Here is a 19189-nt window from a genome sequence, read left to right as displayed (position 1 = left end):
AAAGGTCCGCACACGGACAGTCACGGGGGTCGAGGGGGTTGGCTGGCTATGTAGGGAGTGCATCTGTTGCCGGATTACACCATAGACTAAAAGTGAAATCGCATGCCCATATTCCGCACACTCGCACGTACAGCTAACGACGCGTTTCGAATGGTGTTACGGAGAACTCAAGCACCGGTGTTGGTGGTGTTTCATCAGGCGCACCGTTATTCCCGCGCGGATTTGTGCTTTGAGACAAGCCTTTTAGTGCTGCGTTGGATGGCAACCTTATTTGAGTTGCCCGTTCGGGAAGGACTATAGTGTTTCAGATAGAGTATTCATATTTGGGGGAGAGTATTTGGGGGCCTCGGGATGCAGACTGTCGATGTCTGTTAGGTGGTGAGGTGTGGTTTGTATTCGTTGGACGCGGTGACGTCACGGGGTTGTGTGGATGTAGTGATGGTACAACAAGGCATGATAGAAGAGGTGAAGATATTCTCTTCTGCATGCCGATGCAGCGGACATGCGCTGTCTGTTCGATCTACAATACCTCAATCCCACATCTGCCGCACATTCAGATTCACCCTCTTCCCACACATCCAACCTCCCCACTCCTCGAACCCCCCCTCTCCAGCCGGCCACCCAGCCAGATACTCCGGACACGTCCCCCTGACAATCTGCGGCACGCCGTGCCACGCAAACCGACTCGGACCTGACATGTACACCGCGCTGCCACTGCGCAGCCGGAGCGTGACAATCTTCTCCTCCACCCCGTCTCCCGGTGCTTGCGAGGACGTGCCGATCACGAACACAGCGTCGCACCCCAGAGAGACGGACACCAGCCCGTGCGGACTCGCCTCCGCGACGTCGCGATGCACACTCAGCGTGTCCCCTGGCGAGTAGAGATTCACGATCGCCGCCTCGGCGCGGGTGCGCGTCCAGATACTTTCCAACAAGGCCTTGATATCCGCGGGGAACGGCGGCGGCGCGGTCGGCGGGTACCGCTTCTCAGTCCAATCGTACTGGCCGCCGAGGGTGGTCCAGCGCATTTTCTTGTTCAGGAGCTGCGGGACGGAGAGCGGTTTGTGGACTGTAGGGTCCAGAGGGGTAGCGATGGGGGATGTGCTTGTGGGAGGGTGCGAGAAGAAGGAGGATTGGGAGGGTGGGTAGGAGAGGGTGTAGTGTGTGTGGATGTTGGTGAGGTGTGCTGGGTTAGACAGGTCGCGGTGGAGAAGGCGTGAGAGAAGGAGAATCTGGATTGAGGGGGGGAGGAGGTCGGGGACGATATGGAGGCCTGCTTACCGTCAGGCCAGAGGTCAAATTGTGTGTGTATGAACCACAGTTCTTGATCTAGGGAGGAGATGAAGACTGGAGTTGAAGTGAAGTATGGTAATAATTGACCGCCGGGATTAGGCATACGAAACAAGACATCCAGATCGTGTGACCATTCTTACCTGGCATGTTTACGTGCTCGTACACTGGTATCCTTGCAGGCAAGACTGCGTACTGCTCGTCTTGACCGCTAAATGCCCGGAAAGCAGCGGTCAAGTCGTGACCACTCCACTCCTCGACGATGCGAACTTGTTCCTTGGCTGACGTATGCAGGCTGTTTGGTAGGTCCACAATGTCGGGGTCTTGGTCCAATTGTTTGGGCTTCATCTTCTGGTACCTTTTGTAGACATCCCTGACACCGTCTGGGGGCCGTTGATGAGGGTCCAGGTGCTCCATCTGGCGCGGTAGATCGACAGGGTATGCCACGCAGTCGGACCCTATTTCGATCTTATACTAGACCTTAGCTTTGTTGTTAATGTTTAGCCTGTCTGGCTTTGAAATGACAAAGGGAGCGACGCGAAAGTGTCAGTTTTCCCTGGGTCGCGTTGGTGGCTTGTAGCGCCTTCCCTTGCTCGGTCTAGTGTCTGTTTACACCCTTTTCCTCCCGTGCATAACATCTGAACATTGTCCCCGCCTTGTCCACCTCGACGCACGACAATCTACTAACCTGCAGGCCTGAATATCGTCTGGATCTCTCCGCGGCCTTGACTCGCGTTCGCCTCGGCCTCATACACGACACTCGACACTCATTGAAGGCGAAACGAGCGTAACCGCCTACCGTCCCAAAGCCTCTGCGCGTTACCGTTGCTATGGAGAACTACCAGAAGCTGGAGAAGGTGGGAGAAGGTGAGTTGCGACTGCGACGCTCTTGAGTCTGGAACTACGCCGCTGACAGCAACCAGGAACTTATGGAGTTGTATACAAGGCCCGCGATCTCACAACCAAGGACCAGCGCATCGTCGCGCTCAAGAAGATCCGTCTCGAAGCCGAGGATGAGGGCGTCCCTTCGACTGCCATTCGCGAGATTTCGCTGCTCAAGGAGATGAACGACCCGAACATCGTCCGCCTGTTCAACATCGTGCACGCCGACGGCCACAAGCTCTACCTCGTCTTCGAGTTCATCGACCTCGACCTGAAGAAGTACATGGAGGCGCTGCCAGTCAGCGAGGGCGGACGCGGTAAGGCCCTGCCCGAGGGCTCTGGGCTGGCAGGTCAGAAATTGACCATGGACTCCAACATGGTCAAGAAGTTCATGATGCAGCTCTGCCAGGGTGTGCGCTACTGCCATTCACACCGCGTTCTGCATCGTGATCTGAAGCCGCAGAACCTGCTGGTCGACAAGGATCGCAATCTCAAGCTGGCAGATTTCGGTCTTGCTCGCGCTTTTGGTGTGCCGTTGAGGACATATACCCACGAGGTAAGGATATTGTCGGTTGAAGGAGCCTTGGCTGACACTATATCAGGTTGTAACGCTCTGGTACCGCTCGCCAGAGATTCTGCTCGGTGGTCGACAGTACTCGACAGGCGTTGACATGTGGTCGGTAGGCTGCATTTTTGCCGAGATGTGCACGCGCAAGCCATTGTTCCCCGGTGACTCTGAGATTGACGAGATCTTCAAGATCTTCCGGTATGTGATCGTGCCCTGCAGCCCTACACACACCTTCTGACATGTTGCAGCATTCTCGGCACACCCAGCGAGCAAGACTGGCCCGGCGTCACATCCTTCCCCGACTTCAAGCCTTCGTTCCCCAAGTGGAACCGAACAGACATCGCATCGATTGTTACCACCCTCGACGACGTCGGCCTTGACCTGCTCGACGCTCTTCTTGTATACGACCCTGCTGGCCGCATCTCGGCGAAGCAGTGCGTGATTCACCCTTACTTCGCAGGGGCAGCCGGCTACAGCAATGGCTACCACTGAGGTGGTTGACATCCCTGGAGGATGCTATGACGGTTACGCAATTCGACGGAAACATACTTGGCGTTAGGCAGAGGCAGTACCTCGCACCAGTGTGTAATTATGATATGTCTTGAATACGAGGATAATGCTGCGAAGGCGACAGTGTTGGCGTTTGGGTCGTTATATTTTCTAGACTGCATCATGGGGTTGCAGATCACGGACAGCACAAAAACGAATAGTTGCGCAAACACTTGTTTAAGTGAGTGAGCCACTCAGGCGACTCCCACTTTCTGTAAAGGATGGTCACCCATCGTGAGATTTCTTGGTGTTGCACGAGCTATGACGTTATGCACCCCCACACTTCAGCCCTACGCGGGGGTCAAGGGGACGGCCCGTCTAACCACACGCCGTTGCGGTCTCCTTCGACAGTCGTCGGATGTGGTCGACATGACTTCATCTGCGACAAAGCTCCTCCCGCCGTCGACAGGCCCCCGCTTGATCGTCTACCATCAGACGATACATGACCCACATGGCAGCTGCAATTCGCTGTTGCCATTGCTGACCAACAACACCGGCGTCACGCATGTGATTGTCGCTGCGATACACCTGAACGACGGACCGGGCAACATCACACTCAACGATCACCGTCCAGACGACAAGCGGTATGACCAGCTATGGGGCGAGGTCGGGTGGCTGCAGGGCAGTGGTGTGAAGGTGTTGGGCATGCTAGGCGGCGCAGCAAAAGGCTCCTTCGAACGGCTCAGCGGCGACGACGAGAGCGTGCGTGTCCCCCGACATACCAACACCCACAACTAAACCACCGCAGTTCGAAGCGTACTACACCCCCTTGCACGCCATCATCTCCGTCTACAAGCTCGACGGCCTCGACCTCGATGTCGAGGAGGAAGTCCCCCTCGCAACAGTAACCCGCCTCATCGCCCGCCTGCGCGCAGACTTCGGGTCCCAGTTCCTCATCACCCTCGCCCCCGTCGCGACCGCCCTCATCCCCAACCCAGACATCCCCGCCCATCTGCGGCCCCCGCGGCCCATGCTCGCCAGCGGCCCAAGCCCCAACCCCCTCCACCCCACCCTGCCCCACCTGAGCGGCTTCTCGTACCCGGAGCTCGAGTGCAGCGTCTACGGCCGCGAGGTCGCGTGGTACAATACCCAGTTCTACTGCGGCTGGGGCGACGCCGCGACGACCGCGTGGTACGACGCCATCGTCGCCGCGGGCTGGAAGCCCGAGCGCGTGGTGCTGGGCGTCGTGACGAACCCGGGGAACGGCGCGGGCCACGTGCCGGTGCGGAAGCTGCGCGAGGTGTGCGCGGTGCTGCGCGAGAAGTACAAGAGCGTGGGGCTAGGGTTCGGCGGGGTTATGGGCTGGGAGTACTTCAATTGCGGCGACCACGAGGAGGATATCGTGCATGTCGCCGAGCTGCAGCTGGACAATGAGACGGTGCAGGCTGGCTGGGTCAAGGCGCTGGGCCGCGTGCTGAGGACCGAGGTCCCGAGTCATCCGCACACGAGCAGGCCGCCGCTGGGCGTCACGGCGGAGCAGATCAGGCAGATGGTGACGCGGCTGCCGCAGGCGCAGGCGAGCTGGCCCGAGGACGAGGTGCAGAAGCTGGTGGTGCTGGGGTTTGCGCGGCAGGAGGCGCTGGCAGCGCTCAACGCCACGGATGGGAACGTGGAGATGGCTGCGGGGTTCCTGTTTGAGCATTACCCGCAGTGAGTAAGGCCGTAGATGTGTGTCCAGCGTCATGAGCGTTCAGTCCGTGTATCAAGCGATTTTGCACCGTATTTCCTCCCCATCCCATCCCACCGCGCCCCTGACACCCCCTCACTCCCCTCTCCTCATAAGCCACTTCAACTCCTCTGCCTGTTCCCCCCCAACCAACTCCTCCAGCACCCCCTCCCTCATGAAATCATGATCCGCATACTCAAACCCAGGCACCACCGTCTTCGCACAAGTCAGCCCAGTCCCTCCCTGCACACGCCACCACTCACCTCGCTAATCAGCAGCCGCGACTCCCACTCATCGACCCCGTCCTCCGCCAGCAGGAAACTCGCCTTGTACTTGCCGCCCTCGACAATCCACACCACCCGCTCGCCGGCCTCGACATCCCGCCCCACCACAAACGTCTCCACGCGCTTCCGCGCCCCCGCCTCGCCCTCGTCGGCGTGGATCAGCACGTAGCGCCCGCGCCCCTGGATGAGCGTGTGCACCGTGCGGCCCGCGTTGCGGTGGAAGTGGCCCTGGGGCGAGTGCGGAGTGAGCAGGTACAAGATACTGGTGCTCGCGTTGCGGACGGCGTTGTCGCCGCTCAGCGGCGCCTGGGCGGTGGTGGCGTAGGGATGGTTCTGGAAGGGATTCGGGACGGTGCGGGGGTCGCGGTCGAGCTCGGTGTAGTAGCCGCCCTCGGGGTGTTTTGTCAGTTTCAGCGTGTCGATGATGGTCTGGGTTGAGATTGTTTCGTAGGGGGTTGTGTGGGCTTCGAAGGTTGGGGAGAGGGGGGGCTCGGGGGGGATGATGCAGGATGTCATTTTTGAGGATTATTCTAGAGGGAAAGCGAAAGAGGCCGTGAGTCTATTTTTTTGCGCGTGTGTGAAAAGAATCGATGTGTTGTTTGTTTGCGGTGCACGTGCATGAATGCTGCGGGTCTGGTGTGAGAAATGTCGGTGTAAGCTATGTCATTGCGCGTTGTTGTCAGACCGATGTGGGGTAAGTATGGCCGATAAGCTCTTATCGAATCAGTCGGCGGGGCAGGAGCGTGTTGGACGCACCACCAAGGCGAGCTTGAGGTCAAGGTTGTGGTTGAATAGGATGTTCCAAGATTCGGTACTATTCGTCGTATATGCCTCTGTGCAGGTACGCCCACGCAGCTCGTAAGTCCTACAACTACGCCGGTCCTGATCGTACGTGCATCCTACATGAACAACCGTACAGTTCGTTTATTCCTCCCCTTCTATACATCCGTGTGCGCCCCGCTACAGCCCTACTATACTCCTGGTATGAAAACAGAAGCAAATGCAAGTGTTGTAATAAAAATTAGCGCGCCAAATAGAAGAAGATTGATATGATACAGGTTAAGGGAAAGGTGCGATCTGCGGACATAATCCCCATGCTGTCCGCTCCGCCGAGAAAGTAGGTGATGCTCAGCAAACGCAGCGAGATGGATGGGTCATGCTTGATATCTACCACATGTCATCGTCTCCGCTCCTATCAGAGTCCGACTGGCCCTGCTTAACAGGCTGTCCGAGGTAGTTTGAGCTGTTTGAGACGCTGTAGCCTCCGCCGTTCATGCTGTGCTGCGAGTGATGGCTGTCACGAGGACTCTGTCCGTACTTCTGCTGTTGCTGTCCGTTGACTTGCTGCTGGGCGTGCTCCTGTTGGCCGTGGGCGCTGGGCCACTCGTTCGACTTCTCGGACTGTTCCTGCTGTTGCTGTTGCTAGGTCGGTCAGCCGAGTTCACAGATCACGTGCCTGAGGTCTCGCCTACCTGCTGGTATCGCTGATACTGTGAAAACTCGTCAGGCTGTTGCTGTTGCTGCTGCTGCTGTTGGTGTTGTTGTTGTGGCTGCTGCTGCTGCTGCTGTTGAGCTTGTGGCTGCTGCTGTTGTTGCTGCTGCTGTTGCTGCTCTTTCTTTTGCTGCGCTACAGCGAGCTTGGCCTGTTTCGAGTTGCCGATTTGTATCTGCGGGTGCATCTGCTGTACCTTGGCAAGGTACGAGTACATGAAATTACTGAGCAAGACCTGGGAGTAGAGTTCTCGACGAGGGTTTGCCAGCTTGATGTGAGCCATTCGGTAGATTGCACGTTCCTCGAGGATAGAGAAACGAGTCCAGTTGTAGTCGATATCGGGTTTGAGGATGCGTGGCGGTGGCTCGGGAGACAATCCACGCGAAGCGTTCTTCTTGTGACTCGACTCCTTCTCGCTCTTCTTCTTACCGCCGCCGAAGATGGAGGAGAGCAGTCCAGGCTCCTTTTCTTTCTTGTCGCTGGACGCCTTCCTGTTACTTTCCTTCTTGCGCTCCTCCTCCAGCTTGACGCTCTCGCGGTCGAGGACAACACTCTCCCGCCCACGTTGGCCATTTTGCATGGAGGACTGCAACAGGTCGAGTCGTGTGTCATCAGCCTTCTCCTGTGGCTTGCTGAGCTTGTTCTTGACTTTCTTCGCCATTTCCTTCTCGCGTTCCTCCTTCTCCTTCTCCTTCTTGTCGTTGCCGACCAGCCAGCCCCAACTTGTCTTCCTGGGAGGATCGTCTTTCTTCTCTTTCAGTTTCTTGTTATCTTTTTTCTCTTCAGGAAGACTTGGGATTATGGAAAGGTTATCGACCCTTGTGCTGTGATTGCCGGGAATGGGCGAGGGGTGCTGCGTCAAATCGTCAAGCGACTGCTGCGGTTTGATTGGAGAGTTTTGAGCCGCCTGAGCATGCTTGTTCTGGCGGCTAACAGGAGACTGACGTTGCTGCTGAGGTGGAGGTTGAGGTTGAGCTTGGACCCGGGGTCCGTTAGGTTGCTGCTGGCTGGGTGGCTGCTGCTGCGGCTGTCTAGGAGGCTGTTGCTGTGGGGGCGGCTGGCGTGAGGTTGTACGCTCAGGAAGCTGGTATTGCTGTATGCGCTCTGGCTCTTGGGGCGGAGGGGTCTCGATGATCTGCGGTACTGGAGATGATAGTGTGGGGGCAGGCGCGTTGTAGCCCGGCAGGTGGGCGCTTGTTCGACCATTGGACGCAATCCTCGAGTGGAACGCTCGTGGCTTCGGCCCTTTCCGCTCCTCTTCAGCTCCCGCTGATCCAGGCCGGGGCTGAGATTCAGCAGAGCCTGGTCGGGGCTCAGCAGAGCCAGGCCGCTGCTCTTCATCCACTGACGACTTCTTCCTGTTCGGTCGAGAGAAGTTCGAGGGCTCAAAGGCGCCATTGATGGGCTCTGATTGTACTCGGTTTATCTGTGGAAGCTTAGGCAGCTCAGGCACGTCGGGCTGCGTCGGTGAAGTAGATGGTGACTCTTCTGTGTCTGTTTCGGCGTTACGGCTCACCAGGCGTCTCGAGAGCGGCACCCCTCGACCCTGGCTCCGCAGACTGCCTCGCCTATATGTGGTGCGAGTCGATCGTTTCAGCGAACCCAAGCCGGGACCCATAGCACCAGGAATGACGGGTACAGCTCCTTCGATGGACTCCGGGGTGGGGCTTCTGGACATGCTCATACGTCTGACGATGCCGGATGGGTCCTCCACGATGTTCTCCAGCTGCTGCAGGTTGTTCGACAGGTCGTCGTCATGGCGAGTTCCTGAGCGCTTCCTCTCCAGCCGCTCAGCACCGTCCTTGTAGCCAGAGCCGGTGTCGATCTGGCGCGAGAGCATAGACTTCTTCCGGCGCAGCCCCCCGGCCGAGTCCTGCCGCCCGAGCGAGCCGTCGGGGGACAGCGAGGAGCTCAGGTCACCAGAGCGGCGGCGGATGGTGTGGACCTTCTCCTCGATGAACGTCTTAAACTCCTTGGGGGCCAGCTCGGGGTGCAGGCGGGCGGGCACCCAGAACAGCTGCTCGCCCTCGTCGTCGGACACGGCAGGCGGCGAGACGGGGCCGGAGCTGTAGGACTGGAACGAGGGCAGGTCCGGGTCGGCATTGTGGACGTCCATGGACATGCGGCGGATGGCCTGCAGGTTGCTCAGCTCCTGGGCGAGGCCGGCGGGGCTCGACTCGTAGTCGAGGTCGTTGAGGGGGAACTGCTGGGTGGCGGTGTCGGACGGGGTGCGGGACAGCGGCGGCGAGAGCTGGCCGTTGCGGTGGGCGGGCGTGGCAGAGGCGCCATTGGGGCTGGCGGCCATGTGCGGCGGGCTGTCGGGGTGCAGCTGCGGACGTAGGGGCGAGCGGGCGGGCGGGGCCATGTCGGGGAAGGGATTGAAGGGGGTGTGGATGCTCTCGCTCAGGGAGTCGGGCAGGAAGCTCAGCGGGCGCGAGCTGCGCTTGGGCGAGTCGGTGTCGCTGTCGCCGCCGTACAGGTCGCCTATGGCCTCGGTGACGTGGTGGTTGTCATCGCTAATGGAGATGTGGGGGACGTGGCCGCGGCGCATCTGGTACACGCGCTCGAGCTCTCGTGCGCGGTCGGTCGCCTGGCACAGTCAGTCGGGGTCCAAGACACGGCGCCGGCGGCCGGGGCTGCAGCGGCAAGGGGGACAGCCGCGACAGAGCGGCCGACGCGTTTCACCGCCCGCCGCGGCACGCCCACTGGCTGCGGGCGGGACGTGAGGGCGCAACTCACCATGATGGCTGCGCGAAGAATGCGGCGACGTTCCGACTGGGACCACGGGGGGCCGGGGACAGTGCGGGCGCACCGAGGGCACCGAGGGCATCCGCAGGCGACGGGGCAGGCCGAGAGCGTTAGGCGGCGGGCGTGCGAGGGAAGAATACGACGGTCGTGGGCACCATCGCTGGCGGGCAGAGGTGCGTGGGCAGACAAGAAAGTGTGAGCCTGCAGCCCTCGCGCATGTCCAGGTCCCAGCTCGCAGCGCCTGCTAGCCAGTGCTAGGCCTGAAGGGTCCGCCCCGGAGGAGCCAGCACTAGCCTGAGCTGCACCACGCCCGCACCGCACCCTCACCGGCACCGCGAGCCTGCCAGCCACGGCCCCTGAGCGCGCGAGACGGGTGCGCCGTGGGCCTCTGGCGCGCTGTCGGCCCAGCAGCGCCCCGCGCCGAGCCTGCTGCTGTCGCTGCTGTCACTACTCTGTCGCTGCCCAGCGGCGTGCCACTGTGAATGGTGCTGTTAGCGCCTCCACCTGTCCGCCATAATGTCGCCAGCCGAAGCGCCAACGCACCCCTGCAGAACCCGCTCGCTCGTGCCTCCGCGCTCGCCAGCACGCCGTGGTACAGAAACGCAGCGTTGTCGTGACCTTCGCGCAGAGCGACGAGTGCATTATTGATTATCTACTACGGCCCGAGTCCCAGTTCCCGGTCTCCCGCCGCCTGAGGTCCACGGGTCGTCTCTCGCCTCTATCACGAGGACGCGCTGTTTCGCTTCCAGACGAAGACGGCCGACGCAACCACGCACGTCGCGGCGCCCAGCGCCAGATACAGGTTCATGTTATCGTAGCCGCCCTCGTCTTCGTTCTTCGGGAACGCGGTCGACGGATGCGTCGCACACTCAGCCAGCTAGTGGTGGTCAGCTTGCTCATCACGTGGTACCGTGCGTGACTTACATGGACGAACAGCTCCGAGATGCTGCTCCACGTTGCACTGACATGCAGCGGCGGCGCCATGCGCAGCGCGCTCGTGTATCCGTCAGGCTGCTGCTCGCATCGCTGCATCGTCTTGTCTTGGTCTGCCTTCAGCGCTGTATACACCGCAGGCAGCGCGTCGAGCTGCGGGTACTTCTTGCGCAGATCGACAATGTGCGCAAAGCTGTCGGGGTCAGACGAGTCGTACGTGTAGCACAGCAAGTCACACGCGTCGAGCTTGGCCTGGTTCTCGAGGATCGCCGGCTCCAGCTCGCCCAGCTCCTCGATGATCAGGTAGCATTGCTTTCCGCCCTTGAGCTCGACACTGTTGACAGCCGACTGCGGTTTGATAGTGGGGTGGTATGTCTGTGAAAAGGGGCGTTGCAGGAACGACGACAGCAGCGTGCTCTTTCCACTGCCGCTCGACCCTAGCACATAGCATAGAAAGACGTTGCGCTCGACCCGCGCAGGCCTGTTCCTCCGCTTCCTGGCTTTCGTCTGCTTCAACGCGCTGGTCGTACCACTCCGGTCGTTGCTCTCAAATCCAAGGTATGCTAGGTACTCGAGTGTCACTTTCGGCTCCTCGAATGTAGTCATGCTCCACTGCGCCAGCCAGCCCTGTAGTGTGATATGGCCGGCGTCATTGCGCACTGTGCACGACGGGAATGCCGAGTCGGTCCAGGAAGTGGGGACTCCGGGCGTAGTCGCAAACAGATTGGCGAGTTCTCGGTCGTTCAGACCACCGTCGTTGTCCTTGTCAAACTTCAAGAAAAGGTCGGCGAAGAATCGGTACCCAGCTGGGCTGAGTTCCGCAGAGGAGAACTGTGCGACCTCAAACTTTGGCCGTAGGTACGCATCCTGCAAACTGAGACTATCAGTGTAGTGGAACTTGCGCAAGATGATCCATATTGTCTCGTGGCGGCCTTTCTCAGCAAAGATCTTGTTGAGCAGCAAGAAGCCTTTCTCGTCCATTCCATTCTCATCCGTAGCGCCAGGCGCAAATCTCTCCATCGACTTCTTGATATTGGCTAGATCGTCCTCACCAAGCGGCTTTTCGAAGCACTTGATTTGGAAATCGTGGATCTCTTGGTCATTCCAGTACCCGTCCTTGTCCGAGTCGCAAAGATGGAACACGCGTCGAAGCGCAGAGACTGCAGCAGGCTTCAGTGCGTTCTCCTTGGAATCGTAGAGCGGCGCTATTGGGTGTGTGACGGCCTTCTGGCAGAGGAAGAAGACCTCGTTAATATTTGCGTGCTCTTTTGCGCTCGTTCGTATGCACGAGTCAATCTCTTTGAACTCGTTCATGACCGGCAGCATCTCCTCCGCCACCACTTGCGACGTTGTGCCATTCGCGGCTACGTCGGCCTTGTTTGCGCACAGCACCACTGGTACGTTCACGCCCAGCGAGCGGAAGTAGGGCATCCAGAACAGCGCGACCCTCTCATAGCTATAGTGGTCCGAGTAGACGAGCAATATGACGTTCGATTTGCGCAGCTCCTTACGTAGAGCATGTCGTTCGTGGGGCAGGGCGGAGGTGTCGACAATGGTGGTGGTGACATTGTCAGGCGTTCCGAGCGTGGGCGGCAGTGTTACCTGGGGAAGGACAGGCTGGATTTTGGCGGTGACAAAGACATCTTTGACGAGCGAGGTGATGATAGAGCTCTTGCCAACTCCCTCGTCACCGCAGACACAGATTCGGACTGGGGTCGCCATTAGTCAACAGCCATAGGCAACATCAACAAATCGACCGGGGGTTTGCATACCGGTTGCCATCCTTCAGCATGTTCACTGCTCACTGCATCTCAAGGCTTGACTGCAGAGCACGAAGAGCGGAATAGGCAGCTAAATAAAGGCGACTGATGCAGGTACAGCGCTGAGACGACTATCGGTGAAGCTTTGGGCAATGATTCGATCAACAGCTGAGTACCGAGCGCGTCCACGTTGTCTTGGCGATCACAACCTTAAAGCTGCCCCCGCATTCGCGCCAGCTGCCAGACTACCGGAAAGTAAACGGACATGCTTGCTTGGGGTCAGTTGCTGGCGACTCCTCACAGAGTGGCCTGTCCACCACGAGTGCTAGCAGCGATACCGTGAAAGCTTGCGCACGGGTCCACCCACCCAAGCATCCACCGCAAGCCACATCCTAATGCGATGCTAGGCTGTTCCTCTCCGCATTCTCCACGGTTCGGTCGTCTGCGCCGCGACTCGATCCTCCGTCCCAAACGCACACGGGGCCACTTACTCCGACATATACATAATCGCCCCACCCTCCTCGTCATGCCTGTGTCTGTTCGCGCTGCATTGTGATTAACTAATAGTACATTGCACCGCAGCCATGTTGTAAGTGATACCCTGGACGTCCACCAATAGCGGCACTACCGCTATCATGCCACCACCTGCGCGCAGGAAGCTTGACTGACCGCCTGGACAGCGTGCTACCTCCACCACCTCGGTACCCTGTTGGCGGCTATCCCGGTGCGCCGCCAGGACAGCTTATCGAGACCAACAACACTATCACCCACCCCACGGGGCCTGAGCACCAATTGGTGGTTGGAGAAGGTATGTCAACCAGTTCGTGCGCATGCTGGACCCCAAGCTGACCGCGGACATGGCAGGCACCTATCTATTGCGCGATGACCTCCATCTAGCCACCCCGCCGCCGCACCCGTCGGAAGCGCCTGTTCACAATCCCAATCCGCTCGCGACTACAGTCTCGCCGCCCACGCAAGGCACGAAGCTGTCGATAGTCGCCCTTGCGCCCCGTCGCCCCTCCACAACGCTGCTGTCACGACTCGACACCAAAACGAGCGCACGGTCGCAGGTCTTCCCGATCGCCGAACACGAGTCGAACAGCCACACCAGTGATGCTGATTCGAAAGAGGGTACGAATGGCTTCGTATCTTCGCCGCTGGATGGTCTCCGCACGCCGGTATTCGGCGCAGACAATGCAGCCCTGAGTGTAGTGAACGGCAAGGTCTCCAAGGATCCAAGCAAGAGGAATAAGCCGAAGAACAACATCGTCAAGAGCAACTCCTCGTTCGTATCCAGAGTCATCCCGCACGAGGGCCTGACCAAGCGATTGCAAGAGCACAACGCCAACGGCATCTATGCATTTGCTAACATCAACCGCGCGCTGCAATGGCTGGACTTGACGTCTCCCAACAAGGAGGATCATCTGACCAAGATCTTGTTCACAAAGGCTCACGCGTTATGTCATGACATCAACCAGGTCACAAAGGGATCTAACCACCTTGACATTGTCATGGGCTTTTCGACAGGCGACATTATCTGGTACGAGCCTATGTCGCAAAAGTACTCGCGCCTGAACAAGAACGGCATCATCAACCCAACCGCAGTGTCTGACATCCGGTGGATACCAAACAGCGAAACCCTGTTTATGGCTGCGCACATGGACGGCAGTCTTATTGTATACGATAAGGAGAAGGAGGATCTGGCTTTTGTTGCCGAAGACCAGACGCCTGACGAGGGCATGTCTGACATGGAGCGCAAATCCAGGCTGACGGTCAAGAAGTCTGTTCAGTCGAAGAACCAGAAAGCCAACCCAGTATCCTACTGGCAGGTGTCCAGTTCCAAGATCAACGCTTTCGAGTTCTCGCCCGATCGCCGCCACTTTGCTGTTGTCTCGGAAGACGGTTCGTTCAGAATCATCGACTTCTTGCAGGAAAAGCTTCTACACCATTACACAAGCTACTACGGCGGCATGATGTGCGTGTGCTGGTCGCCTGACGGCAGATACATTGTTACAGGCGGCCAAGACGATCTGGTCTCGATCTGGTCTCTGGAGGACCGCATGCTGGTCGCGCGCTGTCAGGGTCACAACTCCTGGGTCACAGCTGTGCAGTTCGATCCCTGGAGGTGTGATGAGCGCAACTATCGGATAGGAAGTGTTGGCGAAGACACCAGGTTATTGTTGTGGGATTTCAGTGTGGGCATGCTGCATCGACCCCGAGCGGCATCACTGCGACCACGGAGCAGCATAGCCTCATCGGCCGTCAATATCCAGCGCACACGGACGGAGAGTTCTGCCAGCCGCATGCGATCGAATTCCAACCTGACGACGGGAAGCACGCTCGATGACGACGAGGTTGTGCACCCGGTTGAGCCTCGAGCGCGCACCGCAATGCTGCCTCCGGTATTGGTGAGTCGATGATCAAAAACAACGTCACAAAGAAATCGCTAACTGTGCGCAGACCAAGTCCGTCGACGAGCACCCTCTTACATGGTTGGCCTTTGAAGAAGATTGCATAATAACATCGTGCAAGAACGGTACGTACCCTTTCGTCAGTTGCCGCTCATCGTCTTGAAATTTTCCCTACCAACCTCTCAAGCACGTTTCTGCCCTAAAATCGTGCGATAAGGCCTGCGCCGCAGCCACGCGCTAGGGCAGGTACACCCGCCATCGTGTAGGACCCGCTCGCCGAGTGCGTTGTGTTTCTGTTGGGAGTTGCAAAACTTCATACGAACTGATAAGGATCCTCGAAGTGGATCAGTGTCAGGACTGTGCTGACCAGAGCGTTTTGCAGGACACATCAAGACATGGGATCGTCCGAAGGAGGGCTCGTCGACGGACGACAGCGGGCATACGCGCTCGCAGAGGGGTTCCAGCGCTGGCATTCCGTAGATATACAACACGTGTAGAGATGGTCGCGATTGGCAGGCTCGTCAGGACGTTGGGGCGCTACGATGAGGCTCTGCGAGCACCTGCATGCGTTTTGGCAGGGGTGGCTGATTTAAGTCTTTCCCGGGATGGCCCGACGGCCGTGTCTTCCTCGCGTTCTGGAATCGCACGCCACCCACCACCAAGACTCGTCGCGCCACACGCGTGTTGCATGCGCGTGGCATTGTCACAAGCGTTCGATTGTACAGAAGACCAGCATTATGCAGGGGAAATGGCGCATGCAGTATGCAGTACCTACATCACTCTTATCTATCTCTCACGACTGCATGGCGTCACACATCGTCAAAGCCTGATGCTCGAATGATTTTCGCAATGGCTGTGCGACACTCGCCGCCGTGGTGCTGCTGCTCGGCGAGAAGGCCGGAAATCTGATTGCGCCATCTTGGGCACCGCAGTGGCACACTGGAAAAGGTACCCACTGCGGCTTTCCGCTGCCGTGCGTGATGTGAGGCTGGACTGATACCAGTGTGCCGCACGTCGATCAGTGCTGAGATCTTCCGTACCGCGGCCGTACGTTGCGTACTTATCATGACTGTACAAAGACGGAACGCGGTGAAGTTATGAAAGTGCGCAGCTCACGACGGGGAACAAAGACGAGGCGGTGCTGACTGCGTCTTGTATCGAAGCTAGATGGTGTGATCTGGAACATCACTCGGGACTCTTGCTGAGATGATACACACGATAACGATACGGACATTACTACGTGTGTGGCTGATGGACAAGCAAAATGCAAGGCTCAAGCCATCATTCTTGCTTCGGGAGGTTTTGTCCCAGAAACCAGCCGGGTAGATCATCGCCGGGACATCGTGAAACGGCCTCAGATGTTCGTAAACAGTTGAGCAAAGGCTCTTTGCACATGCGGATGCGTTGATGCCCAGCCGGGACTCAGCTGTCATGACCGTCAACCCTCACCAAGCCCGAATTACAGCTCGGCGAACCGCATCAAGTCGAGACGTCTCAGCTGTCTGGCGAAGCAGCTGCAGCAAGCATGTGTCAGGTATCACGCCGTTCACGGGAGCTATCGGCCCACTTGCACCTTCTTTCGGTGGACCAGAAAAAATCAAGATCCAAGACAAGCAGGACGCGCAGAGTGCAGATTACAGACGCCGCTAGCAAAGACCATGATGCGAGCAACAGTACCCACTCTGGTAGTCTACCTGCGCAGTGGATCGGGCGCGCTGAGGGAGGTTGAACAGGGGTGGTCGCGAGGCCCATGCAGGCCGCCCTTGCCCGCAGCGGCGACGAGCATCCCACGCTGGTTGCTGTATATGTAGGACGGAACGCGGCTGGCTCGCAAAAGTCGATTTGATCGTCATCACGGGTTTTTGGTATCGTCTGGGAATCCGCCCCGATCGCAAGACGCAAACGCTCAGCCACCACTCACTACTGCAGACCATCGCCTTTGAAAGTACCATAACAGTCATCCTTACGGCATTCTACTCTCGTTGCGCCGCATATCTTATCGCGCATAACTTGAATACTCTTCTTCATATTCACAATACTTGACCTCGAAAGAGCGAGTGTTATGGTCCCGGACTCCTCTTGATTTTCCTGGTCTTGTCCCTCGTTACATCATGCCTCGTCCCGGCGCCGGAATCTTTGGTGGGAGAGACCATGCACCTGTGCTGGAGATCAAGTACGTGCCGCAGCAGTCGCCTTGCGCACAGAAATAGGGACCAATGGAACTGACTTTGTTCGTAGGCCAGATTCTCCTTTCGTGGTGTTCTACGGCGAGCCCTCGGAGTCGCACGATGCAGAGCTCAAGGGCAAGCTGGTGCTGAACAACCCTGAGTCAATCTCAGTGCGCAGCGTTCGCATAACGCTGACGGCGACGCGCAAAGTCTCGTATGGCCGCCCCAAACCTCAGTGCTGCGAATTGCACGACTGACACCCCGCGACAGATGGCATTTGACCAACACCGTGAGCCCGCAGCCGATCACGCAAAAGACCAACTTCCTCGTCGACACTCTGACGCTGTACCCCGTCTCTTGCTCGGACAAGAACACAAAGGCGCACAAAATCAACGCTGGATACCATGAGTGGGACTTCAAGTTCAAGATGCCGAGCAACCTCGACCAGAGCGTGGAGGGGCTGCCGACAAACTGGGTCGTCTACAATCTGAAGGCTACGGTGGACCGAGGGTACATGAGCAAGCAGCTCTCTGCCTCGTCGCATATCCGTGTCATTCGCACACTGGGTCGCGACATGCTCGAGTCCATGCCCATGGAGCAGGTTAGTTGCGCGCAGAACTGCTGTGAAGCATGACTGACAGAACTCAGATCAATGAGGACATCTGGGCGAACAAGGTGGCCTACAAGATCACGGTCCCCCAGAAGAACTATATCATCGGCACCTCGGTTACCGCCGACTTCGTATTAATACCACTGAGGAAGGGCGTCGAGATCACGACTATCAAAATGGAGCTGATAGAATCGCGGCAACTGTTCGCAGACTACGCTGGTAGGCGGATTAGCCATCAGACTGATGTTCAGGTTGCCGTTCGAGAGGCTGAAATGCCCACTGACTCCGCACATCTCGTCCCCGCCGAGGTTGACGAGGCCGACGCGCTATTCGATGAGTCGCATCGTTTCTCGATGACACTGGATCTGCCCAGGTCGCTGAAGAACTGCAGGCAGTCGGTTGACACTGAGAACATCCGCTTGTCGCACAAGCTGAGATTATATGTCAATCTCAAGAACCCAGAAGGTCATACCAGTCAGCTCCTGGTTAAGAACCACGTTCACTTGTTCATTTCGCCCAATCTCCCCCCGAACGAAGATCAGAGTGTAGTAGTAGATCCCAACCTGCTGTCGCAGCAGGCAATTGCGGACGAGGTCAACCAGAACGCGCCGCCGACGTACGGTCTCCACCAGCTCGATGAGCTTTACAACGACATCGATCCCTCCGGTTTCATGACCCCCGGTGGCTGGCGCAGCACAATGAACAGCGGCGCAAATACCCCCTTCTTTGCCCAGAGCCGACGCGGCTCTACAGAAGACCTTTCTCTAGACGCAGTCGCACACCAAGATGGCCCAGGTGTCTCCACCGTCGCGCTGCAGCACCGCCTCGCAAACCTCAACATGTCCAGCTCCGACCGGCACTCGCGCTTCCACCCCTCGCGCCAGGACTCCACCGGCGACCACTCCGGCTCCGGCCAGCAATCCTCCAACCACTCCTCGGGCCAAAGCACCCCGCACCACCGCACACCGCAGAACGGCGCCGAGCCCTCGTACTTCGACATCCCCACCACCGACTATGAATACGACATGTCGGCGCTCGCGCGCACGCCCAGCTACAACACCGCAGTGCGCACGCCCGCCGCCTACACCCCCATGGAGGTCGCCCTCCCCAGCTACGACATCGCGACCTCGAGACCGAGCAGTCCCGTGCGCAGCCGCGGCAGCAGGGGCACGACGCCCAGCCCCGCGCGCAGTCTGGCGACACTCAACGAGGAGACGTTTAGGAACACTCAGATCAACAGCAGGAGGGAGTCGCCGCGGCACAGCGACGAGCTGCTGCAGCAGCACTAGAAGCGTGGCTGCATGGGACTTTTTGCATATACATGGCGTTTGGATTAGGGTTTTGGGTGGGGGCCGGCCGGGCGTGCGCTGCCCCCGAGCTGTAGACGGGTTAATTGGGTTGGGTTGGGTTTGGGCGAGATATCCTTAGATTTGGCGTTTTGAGGGTTGGGGGGTATACTCTCTTGTTGCTATGAATTGAAGTCATGAATCCACTCACACTACTTGCTTAACTGCGTTTTCTGGGTGAGTGCTTGGAGCACAGTTGCTTTTGGAGCTTTTGAAGGGTGCTCGTGCGCAGAGCCTGACCTCGTTCGTTGCATCTTCCTTCCGTCTGACGGCTGACCGACCGACCTCGAAAGTAAGAAAGTAGGCAGACTGTCGTACACCTAGACACTTCGCAATCCTCGCCGCAAGCGACTATAGCTCAGACGCTGCTCGTGCTTAGACTCTGACCTCGTTCGCCGCATATTCCTTCCGTCTGACAGCCGACCGACCGACCGACCGACCGCAAAAGTAAGAAAGCAGGCACTCCGTCAGATCGTCGTACA

The 19189-nt window shown here is 58.3% G+C and overlaps 8 protein-coding genes across 8 annotated transcripts; 4 read left to right on the top strand and 4 right to left on the bottom strand.

Annotated features, from left to right (window-relative positions):
- Positions 1 to 333: 333 nt before the first annotated feature.
- On the bottom strand, positions 334 to 1833 carry C7974DRAFT_181311 (uncharacterized protein). The gene is made up of 2 exons (XM_046136357.1): positions 1434 to 1833; positions 334 to 1273 (listed from the first exon to the last, which is right to left on the bottom strand). The coding sequence occupies exons 1-2, from the start codon at positions 1705 to 1707 to the stop codon at positions 531 to 533; spliced, it is 1017 nt and encodes a 338-aa protein (XP_045996874.1). The 5' UTR covers positions 1708 to 1833; the 3' UTR covers positions 334 to 530.
- Position 1834: 1 nt separating this feature from the next.
- Positions 1835 to 3391, top strand: C7974DRAFT_181317 (kinase-like domain-containing protein). Its single transcript, XM_046136358.1, has 4 exons — positions 1835 to 2157; positions 2214 to 2728; positions 2775 to 2938; positions 2989 to 3391. Exons 1-4 carry the CDS (start codon positions 2121 to 2123, stop codon positions 3230 to 3232), a joined length of 960 nt encoding a protein of 319 aa, XP_045996873.1. The 5' UTR covers positions 1835 to 2120; the 3' UTR covers positions 3233 to 3391.
- Positions 3392 to 3613: 222 nt separating this feature from the next.
- C7974DRAFT_393845 (glycoside hydrolase superfamily) lies at positions 3614 to 5057 on the top strand. Its single transcript, XM_046141822.1, has 2 exons — positions 3614 to 3991; positions 4038 to 5057. The coding sequence occupies exons 1-2, from the start codon at positions 3659 to 3661 to the stop codon at positions 4941 to 4943; spliced, it is 1239 nt and encodes a 412-aa protein (XP_045996872.1). The 5' UTR covers positions 3614 to 3658; the 3' UTR covers positions 4944 to 5057.
- A 1-nt stretch (position 5058) lies between these two features.
- Positions 5059 to 6021, bottom strand: C7974DRAFT_393844 (RmlC-like cupin domain-containing protein). Its single transcript, XM_046141821.1, has one exon. The coding sequence runs from the start codon at positions 5753 to 5755 to the stop codon at positions 5183 to 5185; it is 573 nt and encodes a 190-aa protein (XP_045996871.1). The 5' UTR covers positions 5756 to 6021; the 3' UTR covers positions 5059 to 5182.
- On the bottom strand, positions 6022 to 9819 carry C7974DRAFT_393842 (uncharacterized protein). The gene is made up of 3 exons (XM_046141820.1): positions 9471 to 9819; positions 6712 to 9321; positions 6022 to 6661 (listed from the first exon to the last, which is right to left on the bottom strand). Exons 1-3 carry the CDS (start codon positions 9471 to 9473, stop codon positions 6407 to 6409), a joined length of 2868 nt encoding a protein of 955 aa, XP_045996870.1. The 5' UTR covers positions 9474 to 9819; the 3' UTR covers positions 6022 to 6406.
- A 279-nt stretch (positions 9820 to 10098) lies between these two features.
- On the bottom strand, positions 10099 to 12331 carry C7974DRAFT_181219 (EF hand associated-domain-containing protein). Its single transcript, XM_046136355.1, has 3 exons — positions 12185 to 12331; positions 10404 to 12121; positions 10099 to 10356 (listed from the first exon to the last, which is right to left on the bottom strand). Exons 1-3 carry the CDS (start codon positions 12192 to 12194, stop codon positions 10201 to 10203), a joined length of 1884 nt encoding a protein of 627 aa, XP_045996869.1. The 5' UTR covers positions 12195 to 12331; the 3' UTR covers positions 10099 to 10200.
- Positions 12332 to 12629: 298 nt separating this feature from the next.
- On the top strand, positions 12630 to 15084 carry C7974DRAFT_181199 (WD40-repeat-containing domain protein). The gene is made up of 5 exons (XM_046136354.1): positions 12630 to 12761; positions 12853 to 12980; positions 13037 to 14580; positions 14633 to 14708; positions 14966 to 15084. Exons 1-5 carry the CDS (start codon positions 12757 to 12759, stop codon positions 15061 to 15063), a joined length of 1851 nt encoding a protein of 616 aa, XP_045996868.1. The 5' UTR covers positions 12630 to 12756; the 3' UTR covers positions 15064 to 15084.
- A 1271-nt stretch (positions 15085 to 16355) lies between these two features.
- C7974DRAFT_181129 (carbon catabolite repression protein cred) lies at positions 16356 to 18877 on the top strand. Its single transcript, XM_046136353.1, has 4 exons — positions 16356 to 16756; positions 16822 to 16965; positions 17022 to 17352; positions 17400 to 18877. Exons 1-4 carry the CDS (start codon positions 16695 to 16697, stop codon positions 18648 to 18650), a joined length of 1788 nt encoding a protein of 595 aa, XP_045996867.1. The 5' UTR covers positions 16356 to 16694; the 3' UTR covers positions 18651 to 18877.
- Positions 18878 to 19189: the final 312 nt, after the last annotated feature.

The sequence above is a fragment of the Boeremia exigua genome (assembly GCF_020726555.1).
Source record: "Boeremia exigua strain MPI-SDFR-AT-0100 chromosome Unknown C7974scaffold_6, whole genome shotgun sequence".
Classification (NCBI taxonomy): domain Eukaryota; kingdom Fungi; phylum Ascomycota; class Dothideomycetes; order Pleosporales; family Didymellaceae; genus Boeremia; species Boeremia exigua.
Note: the sequence above shows the minus strand (reverse complement) of the source record. Positions and strands in the feature narration are given on the sequence as shown.

Excerpts from the sequence above, each read along its gene's own strand:
- C7974DRAFT_181199 (XM_046136354.1), top strand. Across the intron at positions 12,981-13,036 it reads CCAATTGGTGGTTGGAGAAG|GCACCTATCTATTGCGCGAT; the intron begins GTATGTCAACCA and ends CGGACATGGCAG. Across the intron at positions 14,581-14,632 it reads CAATGCTGCCTCCGGTATTG|ACCAAGTCCGTCGACGAGCA; the intron begins GTGAGTCGATGA and ends AACTGTGCGCAG.
- C7974DRAFT_393845 (XM_046141822.1), top strand. The coding sequence starts at position 3,659 with ATGACTTCATCTGCGACAAAGCTCCTCCCGCCGTCGACAGGCCCCCGC. Across the intron at positions 3,992-4,037 it reads TCAGCGGCGACGACGAGAGC|TTCGAAGCGTACTACACCCC; the intron begins GTGCGTGTCCCC and ends AAACCACCGCAG.
- C7974DRAFT_181129 (XM_046136353.1), top strand. The coding sequence starts at position 16,695 with ATGCCTCGTCCCGGCGCCGGAATCTTTGGTGGGAGAGACCATGCACCT. Across the intron at positions 16,966-17,021 it reads ACGGCGACGCGCAAAGTCTC|ATGGCATTTGACCAACACCG; the intron begins GTATGGCCGCCC and ends ACCCCGCGACAG. Across the intron at positions 17,353-17,399 it reads AGTCCATGCCCATGGAGCAG|ATCAATGAGGACATCTGGGC; the intron begins GTTAGTTGCGCG and ends GACAGAACTCAG.
- C7974DRAFT_393842 (XM_046141820.1), bottom strand. Across the intron at positions 6,662-6,711 it reads AGTATCAGCGATACCAGCAG|CAACAGCAACAGCAGGAACA; the intron begins GTAGGCGAGACC and ends TGACCGACCTAG.
- C7974DRAFT_393844 (XM_046141821.1), bottom strand. The coding sequence starts at position 5,755 with ATGACATCCTGCATCATCCCCCCCGAGCCCCCCCTCTCCCCAACCTTC.
- C7974DRAFT_181311 (XM_046136357.1), bottom strand. The coding sequence starts at position 1,707 with ATGGAGCACCTGGACCCTCATCAACGGCCCCCAGACGGTGTCAGGGAT. Across the intron at positions 1,274-1,433 it reads CGAGCACGTAAACATGCCAG|GCCTCCATATCGTCCCCGAC; the intron begins GTAAGAATGGTC and ends GACGGTAAGCAG.
- C7974DRAFT_181219 (XM_046136355.1), bottom strand. Across the intron at positions 10,357-10,403 it reads TCTCGGAGCTGTTCGTCCAT|CTGGCTGAGTGTGCGACGCA; the intron begins GTAAGTCACGCA and ends GACCACCACTAG.
- C7974DRAFT_181317 (XM_046136358.1), top strand. The coding sequence starts at position 2,121 with ATGGAGAACTACCAGAAGCTGGAGAAGGTGGGAGAAG. Across the intron at positions 2,729-2,774 it reads TGAGGACATATACCCACGAG|GTTGTAACGCTCTGGTACCG; the intron begins GTAAGGATATTG and ends ACACTATATCAG. Across the intron at positions 2,939-2,988 it reads GAGATCTTCAAGATCTTCCG|CATTCTCGGCACACCCAGCG; the intron begins GTATGTGATCGT and ends GACATGTTGCAG.